Genomic DNA, 19,526 nt, shown 5'->3' on the forward strand with positions numbered 1-19,526 from the left:
TGCTATCAAGCCCAGTGTTTGTTGTGCTACTGAAGCTGATGGAGAGTCATGCTGGAGAAGGTGTATGATTTGTAGTCTGAGGGAAAGAAGACTTTGTTCTGGGAGTCTTGCAAATTTTGTTGTAGTTTCCAGATGACAGCCTACGAAAGCTAAGGATTGTGTTGGCTCCAGATTCAGTTTTTTGAAGTTTACAAAGATCCCCAAGGACTGATAAAAACAGAGCAAATAATCTCATGTTGAAACAAGGGATTCTTTTGTATCTGCAGCCAGGAGCCAATCATCCGTGTAAGGGAACACTCTGAACCCTTGTAACCAAAGATGGGCTGTGACTAGTGGCACACATTTGGTGAAAAACACAGGACCAAAAAGCAGAAATCAGAAATGGTAATAATTGGCTCTCAGCTGATAGTAAATAAATGTTCTGGATTGCTTCACAATTTCTATATGTAGGTAAGCATCCTGAATATCAAAAGAAGGTGGCCATCTAGAATTCTGTCATTTTTATATACACATTTAGCCTGTTGAAGTCCATAATGGGCCTGAGGTTCTATATCTTCTTTGGCACTAAAAAAGAATCTCAAGTTGACCTAACTTTCTAGTGTGGTGACACCTCCTGGATGGCTATTTTATGCAGGCGTTGAAAGATTTCCTGAGCTATTGCCCTTTACTGCAAAGGCAGAAACATCTGGAAGGAGCAGTAAATAAAAGTTATGTACTCACAATAGCTATATATTTGTGTTGCCTCGACCAATGGACCTCTGATTTGACTTTGGCCACTTCATCAGACTTTGGCTCAGTAGTTCCAGCTCCTCATGTTACCAATAATCCTCTCTTATCCTGAATTGCTTCAGATTAAGTTTGCCCTCTAGTCAGCCTACCAATTTATGTCAAATGGATACCCAGCCATCAGCATATTCTAAATTAAGTTGTACGTCAGCTACAGCAGAAAGAAGACATAGAAGAATCAAAGGAAGAATACTGGAATTCATGCAGCAAAGCTGACAGGACATACCCCTCAGGATATACAAAGATGCTCACATGAAAGGAGCTTACACAATGGGAAGGGAGCTGGAGGGTGGAAAGGTGAGGAAGGATGAAAACAGACAACACAGATGCATATTTATGGTGAGCACATAACCTTTATATCTGATGTGGTCTTTTTCGTCCATTCTTCAACTGATGGAAAAAGAGTCCACAGCTGAAGAAACATCATGTGATCCTCAAAGAAGGATAATCCAGAGTACAGCAGAGCCAAATTCTGCCTTATTCCTAAATAAGATGTCCGATTTGTAATAAGCTATAAAGGTATGAGCACTGCACCACATGGCAGCGAAACAAATTGTCATCTTTAGAAGCACTAGACCAAAAGACACTTGATATGGCCATAGATCTGGTGGAATGAACCTTTGGTAGTTTGGATTATGTCAATCCTATATTCATATTGCTAAAAGAAATGTGATCAGTGAACAATCTAGCTAAGGTTACTTTAGATATTGCTTTGCCCAATTTAGCTTTTGAAAAAGATGCAAACAATTGGTCTAACTTTCTGAAATCTCTGGTTCTGTGAATACAGAATCTAAGTTGTCTATGAATATCCAACAGATTCAACATGTATTCTCCTTTGTTGTAAAATCTCAGAAAGAAAACAGATAGATTGATGGACTGGTTGACAGCTGACTTATGCCACCTTGGGTGGAAAGCAAGGGTTACTCCAGAGGATACCCTATGTTTATGAAAAATCAGATACAGTGGCTAGGAAGAAAGTGCCAGGAGTTCTGACACTCATCTAGCTGATGTAATGGCAACCAGAAAAATAGTTTTCCATGATAAACAATTCAAATCTATCTTGGCTGAAGGCTCAAAATGAGGCTGGGTCAAAGCCTAAAGCACTGATAAATCCCATGGAAGAGTGAGGCCTTTTAATGAGAGATCTAAGTAAAAAGGTACCTTTAAGAAAGCCCTTGCATAATCTCAGGAAGGCCAAAGAAGAAGTATTTTTGCCTATGTGAAAATTAGAAATGGCAATAAGTTGGACCTGGATACTTAAGTACCTAGCTCCATTACAGAAAATGGAAGCAGGAAAGTCTTGAACAGCTGGAAGAGGTGCTGAAAACGGATCTAATTGTCTCTGGACAGCCAAATAGAAAATCTTTAATCATTTGCTTTTATAAATCTTTCCAGTAAAAACTTTCTGGGATGATGTAAGTATTCGACAAACTGTGAAGAAAGCCTAGAGTTTACAGCACCTACTAGAAGTAAAGAAACCATGCGGTCATTTTCAGGGTTTAAACATCCAGGTGAGTTATCCCATATGGGTGAGAAAGAAGGTCCTGAAAAGGATCCAACACCCTGGGAGGGTGAATCAGGTGAGGCTACAGCAGGGAGAACCAGACTTGTCAAGGCCAAAATGGTGCAATGGGGATTACTTTGCTTTTCTACTGAAATGCTTTCTGAAGAAACTTGGGAATGAGAGTAGTAGGAGGAAAAGCATGTAAGAGAATGGGGGGGCCAATCATGAATCAGAGGGTCTCTCAGTGACTTCCCCTCTGGAGGGATCAGTGTAAAGTACCTGCTGCATTTGGAACTGAAGAGAAAAGCAAACATGTCACAGCATGGGTGGTCACACTGGATAAATATCATTTCCGCCACAAGCTGAATGAGTGACCACTCATGAGGAAGTAAGATGGACCTCCTCTGCTAACGCGCTGGACTTCCCTGGAATATCTATTGCCAATGGAAAACAGCCAGAAGAGATCACACATTAACAGCCTCTCACTGCCTCTCAATACAGGGGGTAGGACCAGGTTCTTCCATTTGTTGGTGTACCAGACCACCGACACATTTTCCGTCTGAATAGCAACCATGCCTAGAGAGAGAACATCATGAAACACTTGAAGTCCCAATAGGACTGCTCTCATTTCTAGGACTGATGTGAAGATTGACCTCTAAATGAGACCACACGCCTTGGACCCTCTTTCCCAAGTAATGCCCCCCACCCTAGTTTTAGGAGGCGTCCATTGTCACTACAGCCCAGAGAAATTTCTTCTGTGTGGATCCACCATGCTATGCGTTGTTTGCAAATATTTGTAATTTGAATAGGTGCAGTCAGAGGGTGTGTTTTAATAACCACTATACCACAAGGGTCCATTGCAGTACCCTCATGTAAAATCTTGCTACCAAAACTATTGATCTGAGAAGCTGTAATACCAGTCTAGCTGGAGGAGGGGGAAGGGAGAGAGAGAATGTGTAATGTTTGGTTCTGTAGATTATGTCTGTGGCAAGTCTGCAATCAGTGTGAAAGTATCTATATGCGCACCAATGAATTTCAGGGCTTAAACAGGGGAGAGTTGAGACTTGGCACAGTTTACTGTGATACCAGGCTGAAGACATTGATGGAGCGAGTAATCCCTGGCCTGAATAAATAGAGGTTTGGATGACCCTTTTTCTCAGCAGCTTTTCTATTTCTGTAGCTACTGCTTTCCTCTGACTGGGTGGAATGTTGGGAATTCTTTTGGCCTGTTGGAGAGGTACAAGGAAAAATGGTAAGTAATAACCTCTACACATTATTCTGTGCACCCAAGTATCCTTGTTAATGGCTGTCCAGAATTCTGGGTGCAGAGATAAGCGCCCACACCCCCTGTCTGCCTCCAGAGAGCAGCAGTTGGGCAACCCTTCAGGGGAGCTGAAAGGGCTTTTCAGAAAAAGGACCTCTGAAGCCCTGATATGTGGGCACCTCTGCCACAAGGGCAACTTCTTCCATTAAAACTCCATCCTCTGCCACAGGGGGATCTATCCCCATAGGGGTCCTGGGAAGACCCTTACATCTTGCAGAACCACATCTTTCTGCCTCCTCTCTAGTTTGGGAGAAGGTCCTTTGAAGGGTAAAAAAATGTACCTCTACAGCAGATAATGTCTTTCCATCCTCCTCGCTCCTAGACAGAATTTCTTTCACCTTAATGCCAAACAAAGTGGAGCCATCAAACGCAGCACTGATGAATGATGTCTTGAAGGGCTCTGCAAAGTCACATAGATGCATCCAGGCATACCTTCTTACAACAATTCCTGAACTTGCAGCTCTCAAAGCTCCCTCTGAGGTACGATAAATTAACCTCAATCAGGTGTTCGATAGGGAGTGGAGGGTGGTCAGTTGCGAAGAAACCATTTTTTTGTCTTCCAAAGACATGTACCCCAAGACTGTACTGGAAAAGTCCATGATCAGTTCTGTCTGAAATCTCATAACATGTGCCAAATAGTTCAGTGATCTGAGGACAAAGGTTGCTGAAGCATAGACATGCTTCATAAATCTGTCCAATGCCCCAGATTTTCTGTTCAGAGGATGGACAGAAGAACTCTGTTGTGAGTTCTTTCTTGGTGGCCACTGCTACCATCATACCATCCACTGGGGAACAACTTTTCCAATAGGGCCTAGCCTTCAGGGAAATGAGGTACTTATCTAGCCTCTTGGGGTTAGGCTCTGTGATGTTCAGATCCCTCCAAGCCAGGAAAGAGATGAGGTCCACCATCTCATCCTCTGGGGGGACTACCCAGAATGTGGCTGAGATGGATCCAAAAGCCTCAAGAAATACTGACTCCTCCTTTGGAGGAGGATCGGAAGACCAACCACCTTTCTGTCTTCAAATGTTTGAGGATTTTACCAAAAGACTTCCTCAAGGGGTGATCTGGGGGACCCTTCCCCTTCATCAAATTCACTGTCTTCAGTTAAAGACTCTTGTGGGGAGTCTAGGTGCCTCCTTTTACATGTATGCTTCCGAGGAGGCTCTCTGGTAGGAGCTTCCAGACAGACTTGGAAGTGCCAGCAGAGTCCTGAATGAGGACTGTCTCCAGGCTTGACCAAACCAACTATCCAAATGGAATGGCTGAGGGGGGGGGGGGGTAGACCAGAGAGGGACAAGAATATATTGTCCATGGAGGTGGAAAATGCTCTCTCCACTACCTCAAAGGCAAAGGTCATGGTGGAACCAAGTCCCGATCTGGCAGCAACTGAAGCCACCTGTGTAGAATGGAGCTCAATCCCCCCAAAATCCTGCCTCAGTGAGAGGTCGGAGCCAAGTTGTCCAGTGCCAAGGTTCTGAGAGGAAGGGATGGCTCAGAAAACATCAGAGTTGAACTCAAAAAACACAGATCTGGTGCAAACACTATGGCTCCAAGATCCTTCTGGCTTTGACAATGTCAAGGCTGCCTGGATCTAGCCTCTTGGGGTTAGGCTCTGTGATGTTCAGATCCCTCCAAGCCAGGAAAGAGATGAGGTCCACCATCTCATCCTCTGGGGGGACTACCCAGAATGTGGCTGAGATGGATCCAAAAGCCTCAAGAAATACTGACTCCTCCTTTGGAGGAGGATCGGAAGACCAACCACCTTTCTGTCTTCACAAGTTTGAGGATTTTACCAAAATACTTCCTCAAGGGGTGATCTGGGGGACCCCTCTCCTTCATCAAATTCAGTGTCTTCAGTTAAAGACTCTTGTGGGGAGTCTAAGTGCCTCCTTTTACATGTATGCTTCCGAGGAGGCTCTCTGGTAGGAGCTTCCAGACAGACTTGGAAGTGCCAGCAGAGTCCTGAATGAGGACTGTCTCCAGGCTTGACCAAACCAACTATCCAAATGGAACGGCTGAGGGGGGGGGGTAGACCAGAGAGGGACAAGAATATATTGTCCATGGAGGTGGAAAATGCTCTCTCCACTACCTCAAAGGCAAAGGTCATGGTGGAGCCAAGTCCCGATCTGGCAGCAACTGAAGCCACCTGTGTAGAATGGAGCTCAATCCCCCCAAAATCCTGCCTCAGTGCAGAGGTCGGAGCCAAGTTGTCCAGTGCCAAGGTTCTGAGAGGAAGGGATGGCTCAGAAAACATCAGAGTTGAACTCAAAACCCCCAGATCTGGTGCAAACACTATGGCTCCAAGATCCTTCTGGCTTTGAAAATGTCAAGGATGTCTGGATCACAGAAGGTCTCAATGTCATTGAAGGCTAAGTCTTCAGATCTGACAGACAAATTCGGAGTTCTCAGGTCCATAGGCTCCAGAACTAGAGGACAGATAGGAGTAGGAGTCAAAATGTGGGGTTGAATTGGAGGTAGGCTCATGTATCCAATGGGAAATGGAGCCAGGATAACTCCCAAATGAATCTGGGTTCTGATAAACTTTCTCATCATCCTGTCCTAAATGACCTGAGGGATGAAGAGGTTGAGGGTGAACGGGATACCCTTTGAGGAGTCTCCTGCAAGAATGGTGCATGCATCCTTGAAGTAACAGGCTTCAGACAGAATTTTGATCTTACATATGGAGACTTTGACTTCGCTTGAGTTGGATCCGAAGGGACAGTTGGATTTGATGGTTGCAGTTTTGGTGGGGCCAGATCCGAACAAGTAGTTGGATCTGATGTTTGCATGATTTTGTTGGGCAGAGTCGAGCCCAAAGGAGGAGGAGGAGAGCAATCAGAGGAACACTTCCATGAATCTTTATTTTTGTTTGCTGCATTTCCCTTTGTAGACACCTATAATTTCTTGGATGAGGAGGGAGCTCTAGATGAAGATGAAGAAGTGGAGGGAAGTAATCCTTTCAATATTAGTTTGTTTTTGTGCTCTACTACAGCCCTACGGTTAAATCCAGGACAAGTATCGCAATTAGTAATAAAATAACCTGTCTTGAGGCAGTAGACACACTCAGTGTGAAAATAAGGGGGAGAAAAGCTGACCAAGACAAAAAGAAATTACTTCTCTATCCCACAGACTACTCGAGCTACTGGTGACTACATCCAAACGCTGAAGAGGCAAACAAAATCTGAGGTAATTCAGGAGAAGAGAGTATTATGAGTAAGGGGAGGAGTTCCAGCTAGGGAGTCAAAGTCTATTGAAGTAGCCAAAGTCAGCTCTGAGACCCTCTGGTTGAGGATCGGGCAAAAAAGACATAAGATACTTTGTTTGGGAACAATATGACTGGTACGATGTAGCCTCTGGATATGATATTCTTCACCCATTTGTCCTCGATGATGACTGACCAAACTTCTGGGTGAAGAGAAATACAGCCCCTGACTGCATCCAGAAGGGAGTAGTAGGGCAACTTGCAGGAGTGCTGGCAAGGAAGGTCTCCCTAAAAAGGGACTTCTGGACCCCTGCATGTGCTGACTCCTTCTGCCTTAGGGCTGATGTCCATCAAAGGACTCTTCTCTGCCTTCAGCAGACCTGTTTGACATTGAGCCAAAGAACAGATATTGGACTTTTTTGAACCAGAGCTCTTTGGTACTCTTCAATTTCCTTGAATAGGACCTTTAAAGGGTTTCAAAGCATACTCTCACAGCAGAAAGTGTTGTTCACTCTTCATTATGGTTTCTTTAGCTTTTGGACCAAACAGAGATTATTCATAATAAACAGCATTGAAGAAGGATACTTTGAAGTTACCTGAAAAGTCACACAAGTGCAACCAAACATGTCAGCATGTAGCATTGCTGGTTCTTGCTGCCCACTGCCCCAGCTGCTCCACCAGTTACATTGTGAAGCAGATTTATGGTCAGATTTGTGAACTTGCAATGTACAGCATATTAAATAGGTAAGTTTCCTCTGTTTTCTGTTGTCCAGTGTGTGTGCAGTCTCCTGAGGGAATCTAAGGTCTGTTCCACTAGATCCCTCTGGAGACTTGTCATGTGTGAAATATAATTTATTTCTGAGGTGTACGCCTGCTTTCTGAAATGGTCTGGCGTTCTGGACTCCTTTCTAAGAAAATGTACCATGGAGTTCTCCTCTAAAATTTCCATTTTAGTGGCTATTGTAACTACAATAGACTCAGTAAAAGGACCATTACTCCAATACTAGCAGTCCACTGGGGGGTTCTAGATCTTAGCTGGCTTGCAGGGAATAGACTCTACCATGTCAGGTTTTCGACATGTCCTCTCCACCACCAGGTCAATGAGACAGTCAGCAGGAGGGACCACCCAGGAAGTAGAGGGGGCCAACTCCAAAGGCCTTAAACAACACTTGCTCATCTAGGAAAAAGGAGTCACAGGGCCAAGACTTCCTCCTCTGCTACATCATTTCCACAGTCAGTTGCAGTCCTTGGGGAGGTGCAGGGGGAACCTTCCCTTTTATCAAGGTCAGTGTCTGGAGTAAGGGATTTTACTGAAGAATCCATGTGTCTCCTTTTGGACTGCCACTTCCCAGGGAACCCCAGAGTATCATCCAAAAATGCAAAAGTGTCCCTGGGGCCTTAATGAAGGATGGGTTCACGGTGCTCAGAATTAGACTGTCCTTGTGGCTGAGGACATGGGCTCAATGACTAACTCAAACAAGTGACCAGCGGTGGACTGTACCTGTGGAGCAGGAGCCAAAACTGCACTAATGGATGAGCAATGATCCTTTTGAAGAATATGAATGCAAACATAGACTCTGTCAACAACTGTCTCTGACTACAAACCGAAGGAGGCAGAAGGAACCAAGTGGTGCATCTCCAAAACTGAAGGGCCACTCAACACAAAGAATGAGAACAGAGTCAACATATCTAACATCAGCTTCACTGATACCAAAAACAAAGCTGAACAGGTCTGCACTGCAGTTGGCATCTACATCTACTTCTTGGGATGGACCTCTCAGTGATGAGACAGAGCTAAAAATATTTTGGAGTTGAGTGTGTCAGATGCATGGAAGTTGTTAATAAATGAGGATTCATCAGCAACAACAACATGTGATCCACCATAGATTTTGAATAAGAAACCACCAATATCAGAAGAGATGATAGGGAAGGAGTGATAGCAGAAGGAATATTGGGGAAGGAGTGACAGAAAAAGGAGTTGATGGACTGACCCTATTCATCCTAAATGGAAAGAAGGATAGAATGATCCCCATATCTATCTGAGTCTTGAAGAATGCTGTCATTATTCGATCCCAGTCAATGTCCACTACATTCCTAATAGACCTAAGGGAGAAAAATGAAGAAGGTCTCGAGCCCAGAACTGACAGAGTTCCCTTTCACTGGATCTGCTGCTCACAGAAGCACACTTGTGAGGAAACTAGTCCAGTACAATAATAGTCTTGGTGTGGGCAGCTATTGACACCAAAGGTTTTAGAACAGCCTGATCCAATCAGCCTGGAGCTGAAGGTATATATGAAGGGAACGGCTTGGGAATATTTGGAGCCAGGGAAGCAGAGGGACACTAATAGTGTCTTTTTCTCTTTTTCGCTTTTTTGTGCTTTTTCTTTCTCTTTTCCTTTGTTTTTGACTTTCTCTCTTGTTCTGTCCTACTTCTACCACTCTGGGAGGAATTATATTCACTGCATCTCTCAATAAAGCAGGGAAAAGACTTTTTTAAATTATTTGCTTTTTCTGTTCATAAAGAATCTGGGTGCAACAGGCTTGCAGATCTTGCACTGAACTTGAGGTGCTCCAGTCAGAGGCATATAGTACAAAGCTCATGTGTAATTCCTGGGCTGGGGTTTTTCTGCCCGCACATTACAAACTTGTGAAATCCCCAAGTTTTCTTCATGGATGATAAACTATATAATGTTGAACAAATATGTATCAAGGTTATATGGCTGGCAGAAAAAGATGGAACAGAAGCACCTCATATAGGACAGAGAAGAATAAGACAGAAAATTATAACAACTTTCTGTCAGGAAATTTTCTAATAGTAATTGCAGCTTGGGTAGGCTTTTGGCATTTTAAAATAAAACAGAAGTACAAATATAATAAAAATAAGTTTACAACAGTCAAAAAAAGTACCACAACACAGAAACATTGTGATAAATATCATGGAGTTAACCCACATTATACAAAGGTTTTTACATATCTAGCTAAACCCAATGAGCACTGGAAGATCGCGTCTGATGTGGAAGGCCAAAAATGGGATCTGAGGAACAACGGGGTGCACTGGAAAAGTTGCCAGCTCAGACTCACCATGAGGGCGGATAACCCAACAATCAAGACGGATGGAGAGGAAAATATAAGACTTGATGGTTATAAAACGTGAAAGTCTAAAAGACTTAATCTTACTGTAAATGACTAGATCGGGTGTAGTGCTAATGTGTATAAATAGACACCCATAAGATTAATTTACCCTGACAGCAAGTTTTTTTTTAGAATTCCATCTGCAGTCAGAATAAATGAAGACAAAGTAAAGTAAAGATGATTTTATACACTAGAGTGTGCCATTTAATGCCAATGGCATAATGGCAAAAAAACACACATATCTCACAAGGTAGAAGAAATTTTGTGTTGACAATTTACATCCAAAATTTCCCATTTCTTTGTTATCAAGAAATGTTAGGTTCATCTCAGCTTAGAGGAGCATTACAAAAATCAAAACCTTTCGCTGTTCACTCTCCATTACCAGTCAGAAAGGCTATGCCTTTCTAGAGAGTGTGGATACTGTTCTAACATTTGCCCAGCTATGAAGACAGTGTGGATACTACTAACATTCATTTGCCCCATATATGGCTTTACCACACATTAATTCTACCATCAATTCATGTACAAATGCTTGAAAAACAAGAACTTGAAAAGAAAAAAAAAATCAGTTTTAACATTTATTGATTTTACTGTTTAGGTACCAATAAACAGCACACTGGGTTAATCAATTTCAAACTGTGGAAACAGGAAAAATGATTTCAGGAATGGAAGGCAAGATGGAAATCTCACAATAAATAAATAAATAAATAAAATCACAAGAATAAACTACACATAAAATAATGGACTGACCTGAAGGAACATGATCTCTCGAAATGTTCTCTGAAAAGAGAAGAAATCATAATGCTAGATTAAAATGTAATAACAAAATTAACAAGACCCATTGCAAATTTACAAATGCTCCATATAAAGCACAGCTGTGTACACTTACCATAAGTGTAGATGTTTGAGTGTATTCATTGTTGCAGTCATCACACTTGGGTTATCTGCCTGCAGGTAGCCCTCAGTCGGCCCGAATACCAGAGTCTTGGGATTTCTGTGTCGGATGCTGTCGCTTCTTCCATGACGTCACATCGTCAGGGGTATAAAACATGCAGCCGATGCCATTAAATCAGTTTTTCTTGCCCCAGATGTCAGGTGCCCCCATAATAGGAAGCAATTACATGGTGTGGAACACCTCCAGTAAAAAGTAAATACCACAGCCATAAGATATGGTCAAAAACAGTAAAGGTAGAAAGCATAGAGAAGTCAGGGGGCTGGAGGGAGGGTAACTAGGACTGCAACGGTGAATACACTCGAGCATCTACATTTATGCTAAGTGTACACAACTGTACTATGTTCTTCATGTTTCACTGTTGCAATTATCACACTTGGGTTGATTCCCAAAACTAAGGAAGGGTGGAGGCAGTCAAGAAGAGTTAGGGGTGGCTAGCAGGCCTTGTAAGATTGCTGTAGCAAATCCAGCTCTGGATTTAGAGAAGATAGGTAAATGGTGATGCTTGGTGAATGTGTGCACTGAACTCCAGGTTGCAGCTTCCAGGATGTCCCTAGTACGGACTCCTCTAAGAAATGCTGTAGAGGTTGAGGTAGCTCTAGTGGAATGGGTCCTGATCCCCTGTGGGGTAGGTTTTCGATGGTGTTTGTAGCAGAAATGGATGCAGTGTGCTATCCATTCAGAGATGGTTTGCTTTGAAATGGCCTTGCCCTCTGCCCCTGTAGCAAAGCTGACTAGCAGCTGGTCAGATTTTCTGAAAGGTTTAGTCCTGTCAAGGTAGAACCTGAGCTGTCTGTGCACATCCAGGGAATGCAGGATCCTTTCCCCTTTATTCTGAGGATTAGGAAAAAAAGGTTGGTAAATGGATGGATTGGTTTAAAGCCACACTGGATACCACCTTGGGCATAAATGATGGGTTACTCCTGAGGGAAACCCTGTCCGCATGGAAGATAATGAAGGATACCGCAACCACAAGGGCCTGTAACTCAGACACTCTTCTTGCTGAAGTGATGGCTAGAAATAAGGCTGTTTTCCAAGAGAGGAATTTTAACTCTGCTGTAGCAGCAGGCTCAAAAGGGGGAAGCGTGAGCTTCTCTAGTACAAAGTTAAGGTCCCAGGCAGGGGTGGGAGCTCTCCTGGGGGGTCTTAAATTGTTAGCTCCTCTCAGGAACTGTTTAACCAGAGGGTGAGAGAAGAGGGGTGTCTCAGTACTGTAATGAGCTGAGATGGCAGAGGAATGAATCTTAACTGATGAGAAGGATAGGCCTTTGTGGAGCAGCTCTACTAGATAATCTATGATTTGAGGTACGGTGGGCATGGCTGTGTCCTTTCCCTGAGAGTGGCTCCAAGAACAGTATATTTTCCACTTTTCTGAATAGGATTTCCTAGTACTAGGCCTCCTGGCTTCAAGGATAACATCCAGCACCTGTTTGCTGAGGGTTGCTGGTGATGTATTCAGGGAATAAGCCAGGCTGCTAGGTTCAGGGTTTGCAGCTGAGGATGCAAAATCTGGCCCTCCTGCTGGGACAGCAGAGAGGGGGTCTGATGCAGGTGCCAGGGTGGCACTGTTGTCAGACTGCGTTAAAGTGAGTACCAGTGCTGGTGTGGCCAGTCTGGTGCAATAAGGATTGTCCTTGGGCTGTCCTGTTTGATCTTGCGTAGTACTTTCGAGAGGAGGGGCAGAGGGGGGAAAGGCATAGATTGAGAGGTTTTCCCATGTAAAGGATAGGGCATCCACTTTCCATGCCTGGCTGTGGGGAGTTCTGGTGAAAACTTTGCTCAACTGATGGTTTTGGGGGGAAGCAAAGAGGTCCACTTCTGCTGTCCCTCACCTGTGGATTAGAAGCTTGAATGAGTTGGGTTCCAGTTTCCACTCATGTGGGTCCATTAGATTTCTGCTTAAGTCGTCTGCCAGTGAATTTTGTTTGCCTGGCAGGAATTGAGCTTGCAGGTACACCTGGTTGCTCAAGGCTGTGTTCCACAGAGCCATGGCTAACCTGCAGATTGGGTAGGAATGAGTTCCCCCCTGCTTGTTTATGTACCACATAACTGTGGTATTGTCTGTCTTTATCAAGAGTTGGCCTGGAAGGATAAGTTATTTGAAGGCTGTCAGTGCATTCTGTACAGCTAACATCTCTTTTTGATTGATATGCAGGCACATTTGTGCTGGGCTCTATTTGCCTTGAATGCATTTGCCTGCCATGTGAGCCCCCCATGCATAGTCTGATGCGTCCATTGTCAGGGTTTGGGCAGCAGGGGAGTTGAGTGAAAGGGAGTCCCTTCTTGTGGTTGCAGGCCTCTGCCCACCAAAGGAACTCTGTCTTTAGGCAAGGAATGCTAGGAATCACTGTTTCCAGGTACTGAGAAAGTTGACACAAGAGACTTTTTTAAGTACCATTGAAGTTTCCTCATATGCAGTCTTGCATATGGAATTAGGAGAATGCATGAATCCATGAACCCTAGGGCTTGCAGTATTTTTCTTGCAGATAGCTGGGTTTGGGTGGCCAGTAGTTTGAAGCAATTTGTCAGATAAACCTGCTTTTCTGGAGTGAGGAATGCCATCTGGGAAGTTGTGTTCAAGCTTGCTCCCAGGAATACAATTTTTTGGCTGGGTACCAGATGTGATTTCTTTTTGTTGATGGTATACCCCAGGAAAGTTAGGAGTTTCTTTACAAATGTCAAGTGCTGAAGTAGCAATTCCTGACTGTCTGCCTGAATCAGGCAACCATCCAAGTATGGGTAAATTTGAATGTTTCTCTGCCTGCAGTATGCAATGGCTGGAGCCAGGCACTTTGTGAATACCCTGGGTGCAGTAGATAAGCCAAAGGGAAGTGCAGAGAACTGACAGTGCATACAGCCTGCCCTGAAACGTAGATATTTCCTGCAAGATTCCCTTATGGGGATGTGCAGATAAGCTTCTTGTAAGTCTAGAGTGACCAGCCAGGAGTCCTTGGCTAGCATAGGAAACAGCTGTTGGGAGTGTAAGCATTCTGAACTTTGGTATCACCAGGAAGGTGTTGAGAATTGACAGATCCAGAATAGGGCACTAAGAGTTCTCTTTTCTGGGCACCAAAAACAGTCTGGAGTAGAAACCCTGTCCCCTTTGCTCTGTTGGAACAGGTTGGATAGCCCTGATACTGAGAAGAGAAAGTACTTGCTTTTGGGCCTCTGCCCACTGGTTTGGAGGAAGGTCTGGCAATCCGCTTGGGGTTGGCAGTGAGTGGAAGTAGAATCTGTATCCCTGGGATGCAATGTTTAAGACCCATCGGTCGTGGGTAATGTATTCCCAGTTTTTTGCATGCATGGCGAATTTTCCTCCTAGGGGAACAAGTACTTAGGCATGGCTGGGAAGGATGACAGACAAGTCATTGTGAACTTTTTCCATAAGAGGGGGGCTTACTACTCCCTGTTTTTGAGGCGGGAGCACTCCATTGTTTAGATGTGTGTATACCCTGAGACTGTAGTCTTTGTGGTATGTTGCCCCTGGGTTTGGACTGAGAAGGCCTGGGAGGGACTGCAAAGGATTTGAAGGCCAATGCCTACTGAATCTAGATGGCTGTACCTGTAAGAAATCTTTAACAGTTTGCATAGATTTAGCTTTTTCCTCCATCTTTTTAAGAACTTCTGCTTTTGTGCCAAACACATATTCTTGGTTTAATGGAGCATCTAGTAATTTTGCTTTGACATGGTCTGGCAAGATTTGTTCCTTCAACCAAGCATGCCTTCTCAGAACAGACCCAGTGACAGCAGCCCTGCAAGATGCTTCTAAGGCATCAAAACCACACTGCAAAGTATGTTTACCAACTTGGTTTGCAGAATGCATTAACTCCTGTAAATCTTTATTTTCTGCACAATCAGGGATCAACAACATTTTTTGTTTAATTAGTTCCATAATATGCTGCTGGTACTTCAACATGTGAAACTGGCAATTTAAAGCCCTGATGGTAAGAGTTGCAGAGGTATATACCTTCTTACCCCATCTGTCTAAAGCCCTAGAATCCCTGTCTGAATGGGTAGGGTTTTTGGCTGTAGTAGCCTTAATACCTTTAGGTCCCTGGGAAATGGTCTCTGGGTCTGCAGTAGGATTTTTAAAATGAAATTTGTGAGAGTCAGGTACTCTGTAGTACCTGTCAGGCTTTCTAGGGGCTGGAGGTAAAGTATCAGGGGTAAGACTTGATTTCATGAAGACATCATCAACAATATCCAGGACAGGGGGTATAGCTAGAGGCCTGTACTGAGGCAAGTCTAAAAATTCTCTGAGTCTCTTTTTGGACTGAGGGTAGTCCTGGCATTCCCAGCAGAAATGTTCTCTTAGGGTATGCAAGGTTTCACCGAAAGAAAAGTCCTCTGGAGGGGAAGCAGAGGGAATGGAATCCACTGCATCTGAAGCCTCATAGGTGGATAAGGGTATGTCCTAGTAATCAGAGGGGTCAGAGTCATCGGACTCATGGTTCATAGGTTCATAGCTTGGTACTAGGCTATCGGCCCTAGGGCCTATGCAAGCCTAGCCATAACAATTCCCTGGATATTTCTTTCCACAATATTTACTTCTCCAGGCCCCTGTCTAGCAGGGCGACTGACATGATTCCTGGGGTGAATTTCTTATCTCCCATTCAATCATCAAGGTTCCTTTTGAAGAGGGCCAAAAAGGCGCTCTGCTTGATATGTATGGGCAGTCTATTCCAGAGTATGGGGAGTCTCTGGGTCAGGAACCTATCCCTCCAGCATGTTTTGTTCATTGTGATGACAAGGTTTAGATCACTGGAGCGTGTGGCTCTGAGGGATTGGGATTTCTTTAAGTGGAGCATGTCCAACAGCTCAGGGTTTGACATGGCCTTGTATGTTAAGCAGAGACTGCCTCTGAGTAGATGATATGCCACAGAGTATAGCTGGAGTTTTTTTAGATGGTCAGTATATGGCATCTGCTTTAGGCCTGTGATTCTTTTAGCGAGGTATTTCTGTGGCCTTTCAAGCTGTTGGAGATGTCTTGTGAGGTACATACCAAATGGGGCATTATACTCTATAATGGGTCTAATGAGGGATGAATACAGTGGGACAATGACCTCCTTTTTTCTGGATGAAAAGCCCTTAGTGATGAGGTGTGCCACATTGAAGGATTTCCTGACTGTTGTGGTAATGTGGTTATCGAAAGTGAGTCCACTGTCCACCTGTGTCCCTAAGTCTCTCATCACACTTTCGATCTTTAGTGTCCTGCAACCTATGTGGTAATTCATGGGTACATGTTTTTTTCCAAAGGGGATAACTATACATTTCTTGGCATTAAGCTTGAGCCCATGGCTCTGGCACCAGGCATCTGTTTCTGTAAGGCCCTTTTGTAGAATATCCACATTATTTGGGGATTCAGTAATGGCTCCCAGTTTGCAGTCATCTGCAAACTTTGTTAGCCAGAGTCCCTTAGTGTTGGCCTGTACTTCAGAGAAGTAGATGCCAAACAAGAGTGGTCCCAGGACTGAACCCTGAGGTACTCCACTTGTCACTTGTCTGGAGCTGGATTTGGAGTCGGCTACTTTTACTGTCTGGGTTCTGTCAGTAAGCCAGTTAGCAACCCATCAAGTGATGTAGGGATTTATGCCCAGCTTAGTAAGTTTATGTATGATTCCAGAGTGGGGGATGGTGTCAAAAGCCTTGGTGAGGTCCAGATAGGCTGTGTGGACTGCCTTACCCTCATCCACAGCTCTGGAGACTGATATGAAGACGTCAATCAGATTCAGGAGACAAGATCGGCCCTTCACAAACCCAAACTGGGTGGGGTCTAGTGTTTGAAGGTTGCCAATGTCTTTTATAAGTTCCATGATAATGTGTTCCATGCCCTTGCAAATCAGGCTTGTCAGACTGATGGGACGGTAGTTCCCGGGATCCAAGGTGGATCCTCCCTTGTGGAGCAGGATAACTGTAGCTGTGCGCCACTCAGTGGGCACGAAGCCTGAGGTGAGGCTATGATTAAATATGACACTTAGGTGAGGTGCCAGTTCATTTTGTAGTTCATGTAGTACACAGCCTGGGATGTCATCTGGTCCCATGGATGCTGTATTCTTACCTTTGGAGAGTGTGGTTTCTACCTGTGTGGCCGTGATTATCAGAATTTGGCAATCTTTTGGTATTGAGATGGGCCCTTTAGGGGGTGAGAGTGGGGTGAAGTTGGCACTAAATCGATCTGCCAGGATATTGGCAATATCCTTGGGATCAGTATATTTAATGCCATTCTGTTGTAACTCAGAACAGATCTGAGCATTGCCATTTAGATTCTTGACATAACTATAGAATGCCTTGTGGTTGTCTTTGGAATCTTTGGCAATTTTATTTTCGTAACTAGCTTTTGAGGATTTTATGAGGGATCTCAACTTCTTACTGAGGCTGGTGAGGGAGTTTTTTGCATCCTGGGATTTTCCTCTTTTTTTGCAACAGTTTCTTCCTTCTGTTGTATAATTTGTTTATATGTCTGTAGAATCAGAAGGAAAATTAATTATTTGTCTTTTAGAGGGGGAAGGCTGGCTTCCCCTAATTAAAGTAATAAGGTTGTCAGCCCTTCTAAGCATTTGTTTCTGAGGCATGGGAGCTTGAGAATGCACTTTGGTCGTCGGTTTCCTAGGCATAGTGCGGACTCTGGGCCTAAGAAATTCAGTAGATTTAGTCAAAAACAAAGTAGTCAGTTTAATATGAACATCGGAAGGTCTGAATACACCCTCAGAAGCCGATGCCTGCACAGCGGCTCCGGACCCATCCAAGGTAGAGACATCCGCAGGTTCCATAGTCGAAGAAGCATCTCGCGGCATACCAGACTCCAAATGGGTCTCAGTAAAGGCCTGCGAATCTGTAGAAGTGGGTATCAGGGGCTGCGAAAGTGCCTTACTGAGTACCAGCAGACTGGCGACTAGTTTAACAGAGGTGTCGTCGGCAGTTTTGGACCTATGAGGTCTGTCTCTGTCTTTATCCTTATGTTTTTTCAGAAGATCGGTAGTTGGATGACTTAACGAAGCCATTTCGGAATACAGAAAATGAGAGTGAAAGAATTTAGCAACAAAGATAGCCTGACGATGAATAGTTTGAGTGTTGAACAAGGCACAAAACTGACAGCGAGGAACGTCGTGGTCTGGGCCTAAACAGGTGACACAATGTTGTTGTTTGCCTTTTCAGCTTTGTCCCAGAAAGGGGTCACCACAGCGGAACTCTGGTCCACTAATGATTGGCAGTAGATTTTTACGAAACGCCGAGGTGCCAGCTCGACACCCAACCTTCAACGAAGGCACGCCCATTTACGCACTCATGTCTTTCGAACGCTACCCAACCGCGGGTAGGACATGCAGACTCCACACAGAAGGCACTCCCAAGCCACGCCGAGAATCGAACGGGAGAACCTCTTGCTGTGAGGTAACAACGCTACCTCCATACCAAACAGGTGACGCAATAAGAATGAAAATCTCTGTGAGGTATTTGCTTTCCACAGGCAAGACAATTGTTAACTTTTTCTGACATTGGTTAGAGCAAGAAAAAAGGATCCCCAATGGGGTACTTAGCTTTAGAAGACTTCAGGTTTGAAACTCAAAAAACGAAAATTTCAGGTAGCAGCCGTTCGGCACTTGTGAACTGCTTCTGCTTTGGGCACCCGTGCGGCAAGAAAAGCTGATGTAATGGCATCAGCTGCATGTTTTAGACCCCTGATGACCTGATGTCATGGAAGAAGCGACAGCATCTGAGGCAGAAATCCCAAGACTCTGGTATTCGGGCTGACTGAGGGCTACCTGCAGGCAGATAACCCAAGTGTGATGACTGCAACAGTGAAACACGATGAACATCAGCATATTTTCCTAATTGCTATTCAATCCCACTTTCTGACAGATTTGCTGGTTTTCCTTCTCTAAACCATCCTAGGTTGCAAGCATGCCTTATCCTACACCTTCATAAATTCCATATTGCTTGTGACATTCCCTCTCTGGGCCAGTAATCAAGGAGCCTGAATCCTCACCACTGATACTGGAGAGGGACGTTCACTTGGAACAAAAATAGATACACACTATTTCCAGATGCAGCTCTCTGCATCAAGTATAATTTCCCTTAAGAGCACACAAGGAACACTCTCAGTTTGGGGGCTGGTTTCTCTCTTTCTGTCTCTCCAGGCCTCCAATAAGACTCTCTGCTGGCACAGCTGTAGAGCTGAGTCCTCAGCTGAGTGTCTAAGCCAAGTCTTCCAACACCCTCTCTGTGAAAACAGTGCTTTGTGTCCCTGCTCCAAGCAGCTGACACACACACTCTTTGAGATTTGATTTTCACACACACACACACACACACACACACACACACACACACACACACACACACACACACACACACACACTCACACACACACAAACACACACCTGGGAAAGGCTGGCACAGATTTACTAGCTATGCCCCCTTCTCCCCAGACTATAAGATAGTTACACTGCCACCACACATTCCAAAGCAAGCTACTCTAAGGTTCTTACAAGGGTACCAAATTATACTGAGTGAAATTAATATTAATACCAATGGTAGTGTTTGGCCAATGCAGTAAGGCTTTCAGGAGTGGCCACAGAGTCACCAAATAGATATAAGTACTCTCAAACATTAAAACATTCTCAAAAGGAC

The 19,526-nt window shown here is 44.3% G+C and overlaps 1 protein-coding gene across 1 annotated transcript in view; it reads right to left on the reverse strand.

Moving 5' to 3' along the window:
- Window positions 1-19,526, reverse strand: part of MAPK15 (mitogen-activated protein kinase 15) — a 1,649,688-nt gene that overhangs the window by 1,013,300 nt on the left and 616,862 nt on the right. Inside the window, exon 5 of the mRNA XM_044067386.1 lies at window positions 10,700-10,729. Coding sequence (XP_043923321.1) covers window positions 10,700-10,729 — 30 coding nt within the window. The remainder of the gene's footprint in view (window positions 1-10,699; window positions 10,730-19,526) is intronic.

The sequence above is a fragment of the Protopterus annectens genome, chromosome 3.part1 (genome assembly GCF_019279795.1).
Source record: "Protopterus annectens isolate FY-2018-M chromosome 3.part1, PAN1.0, whole genome shotgun sequence".
In the NCBI taxonomy this organism is placed as follows: Eukaryota; Metazoa; Chordata; order Ceratodontiformes; family Protopteridae; genus Protopterus; species Protopterus annectens.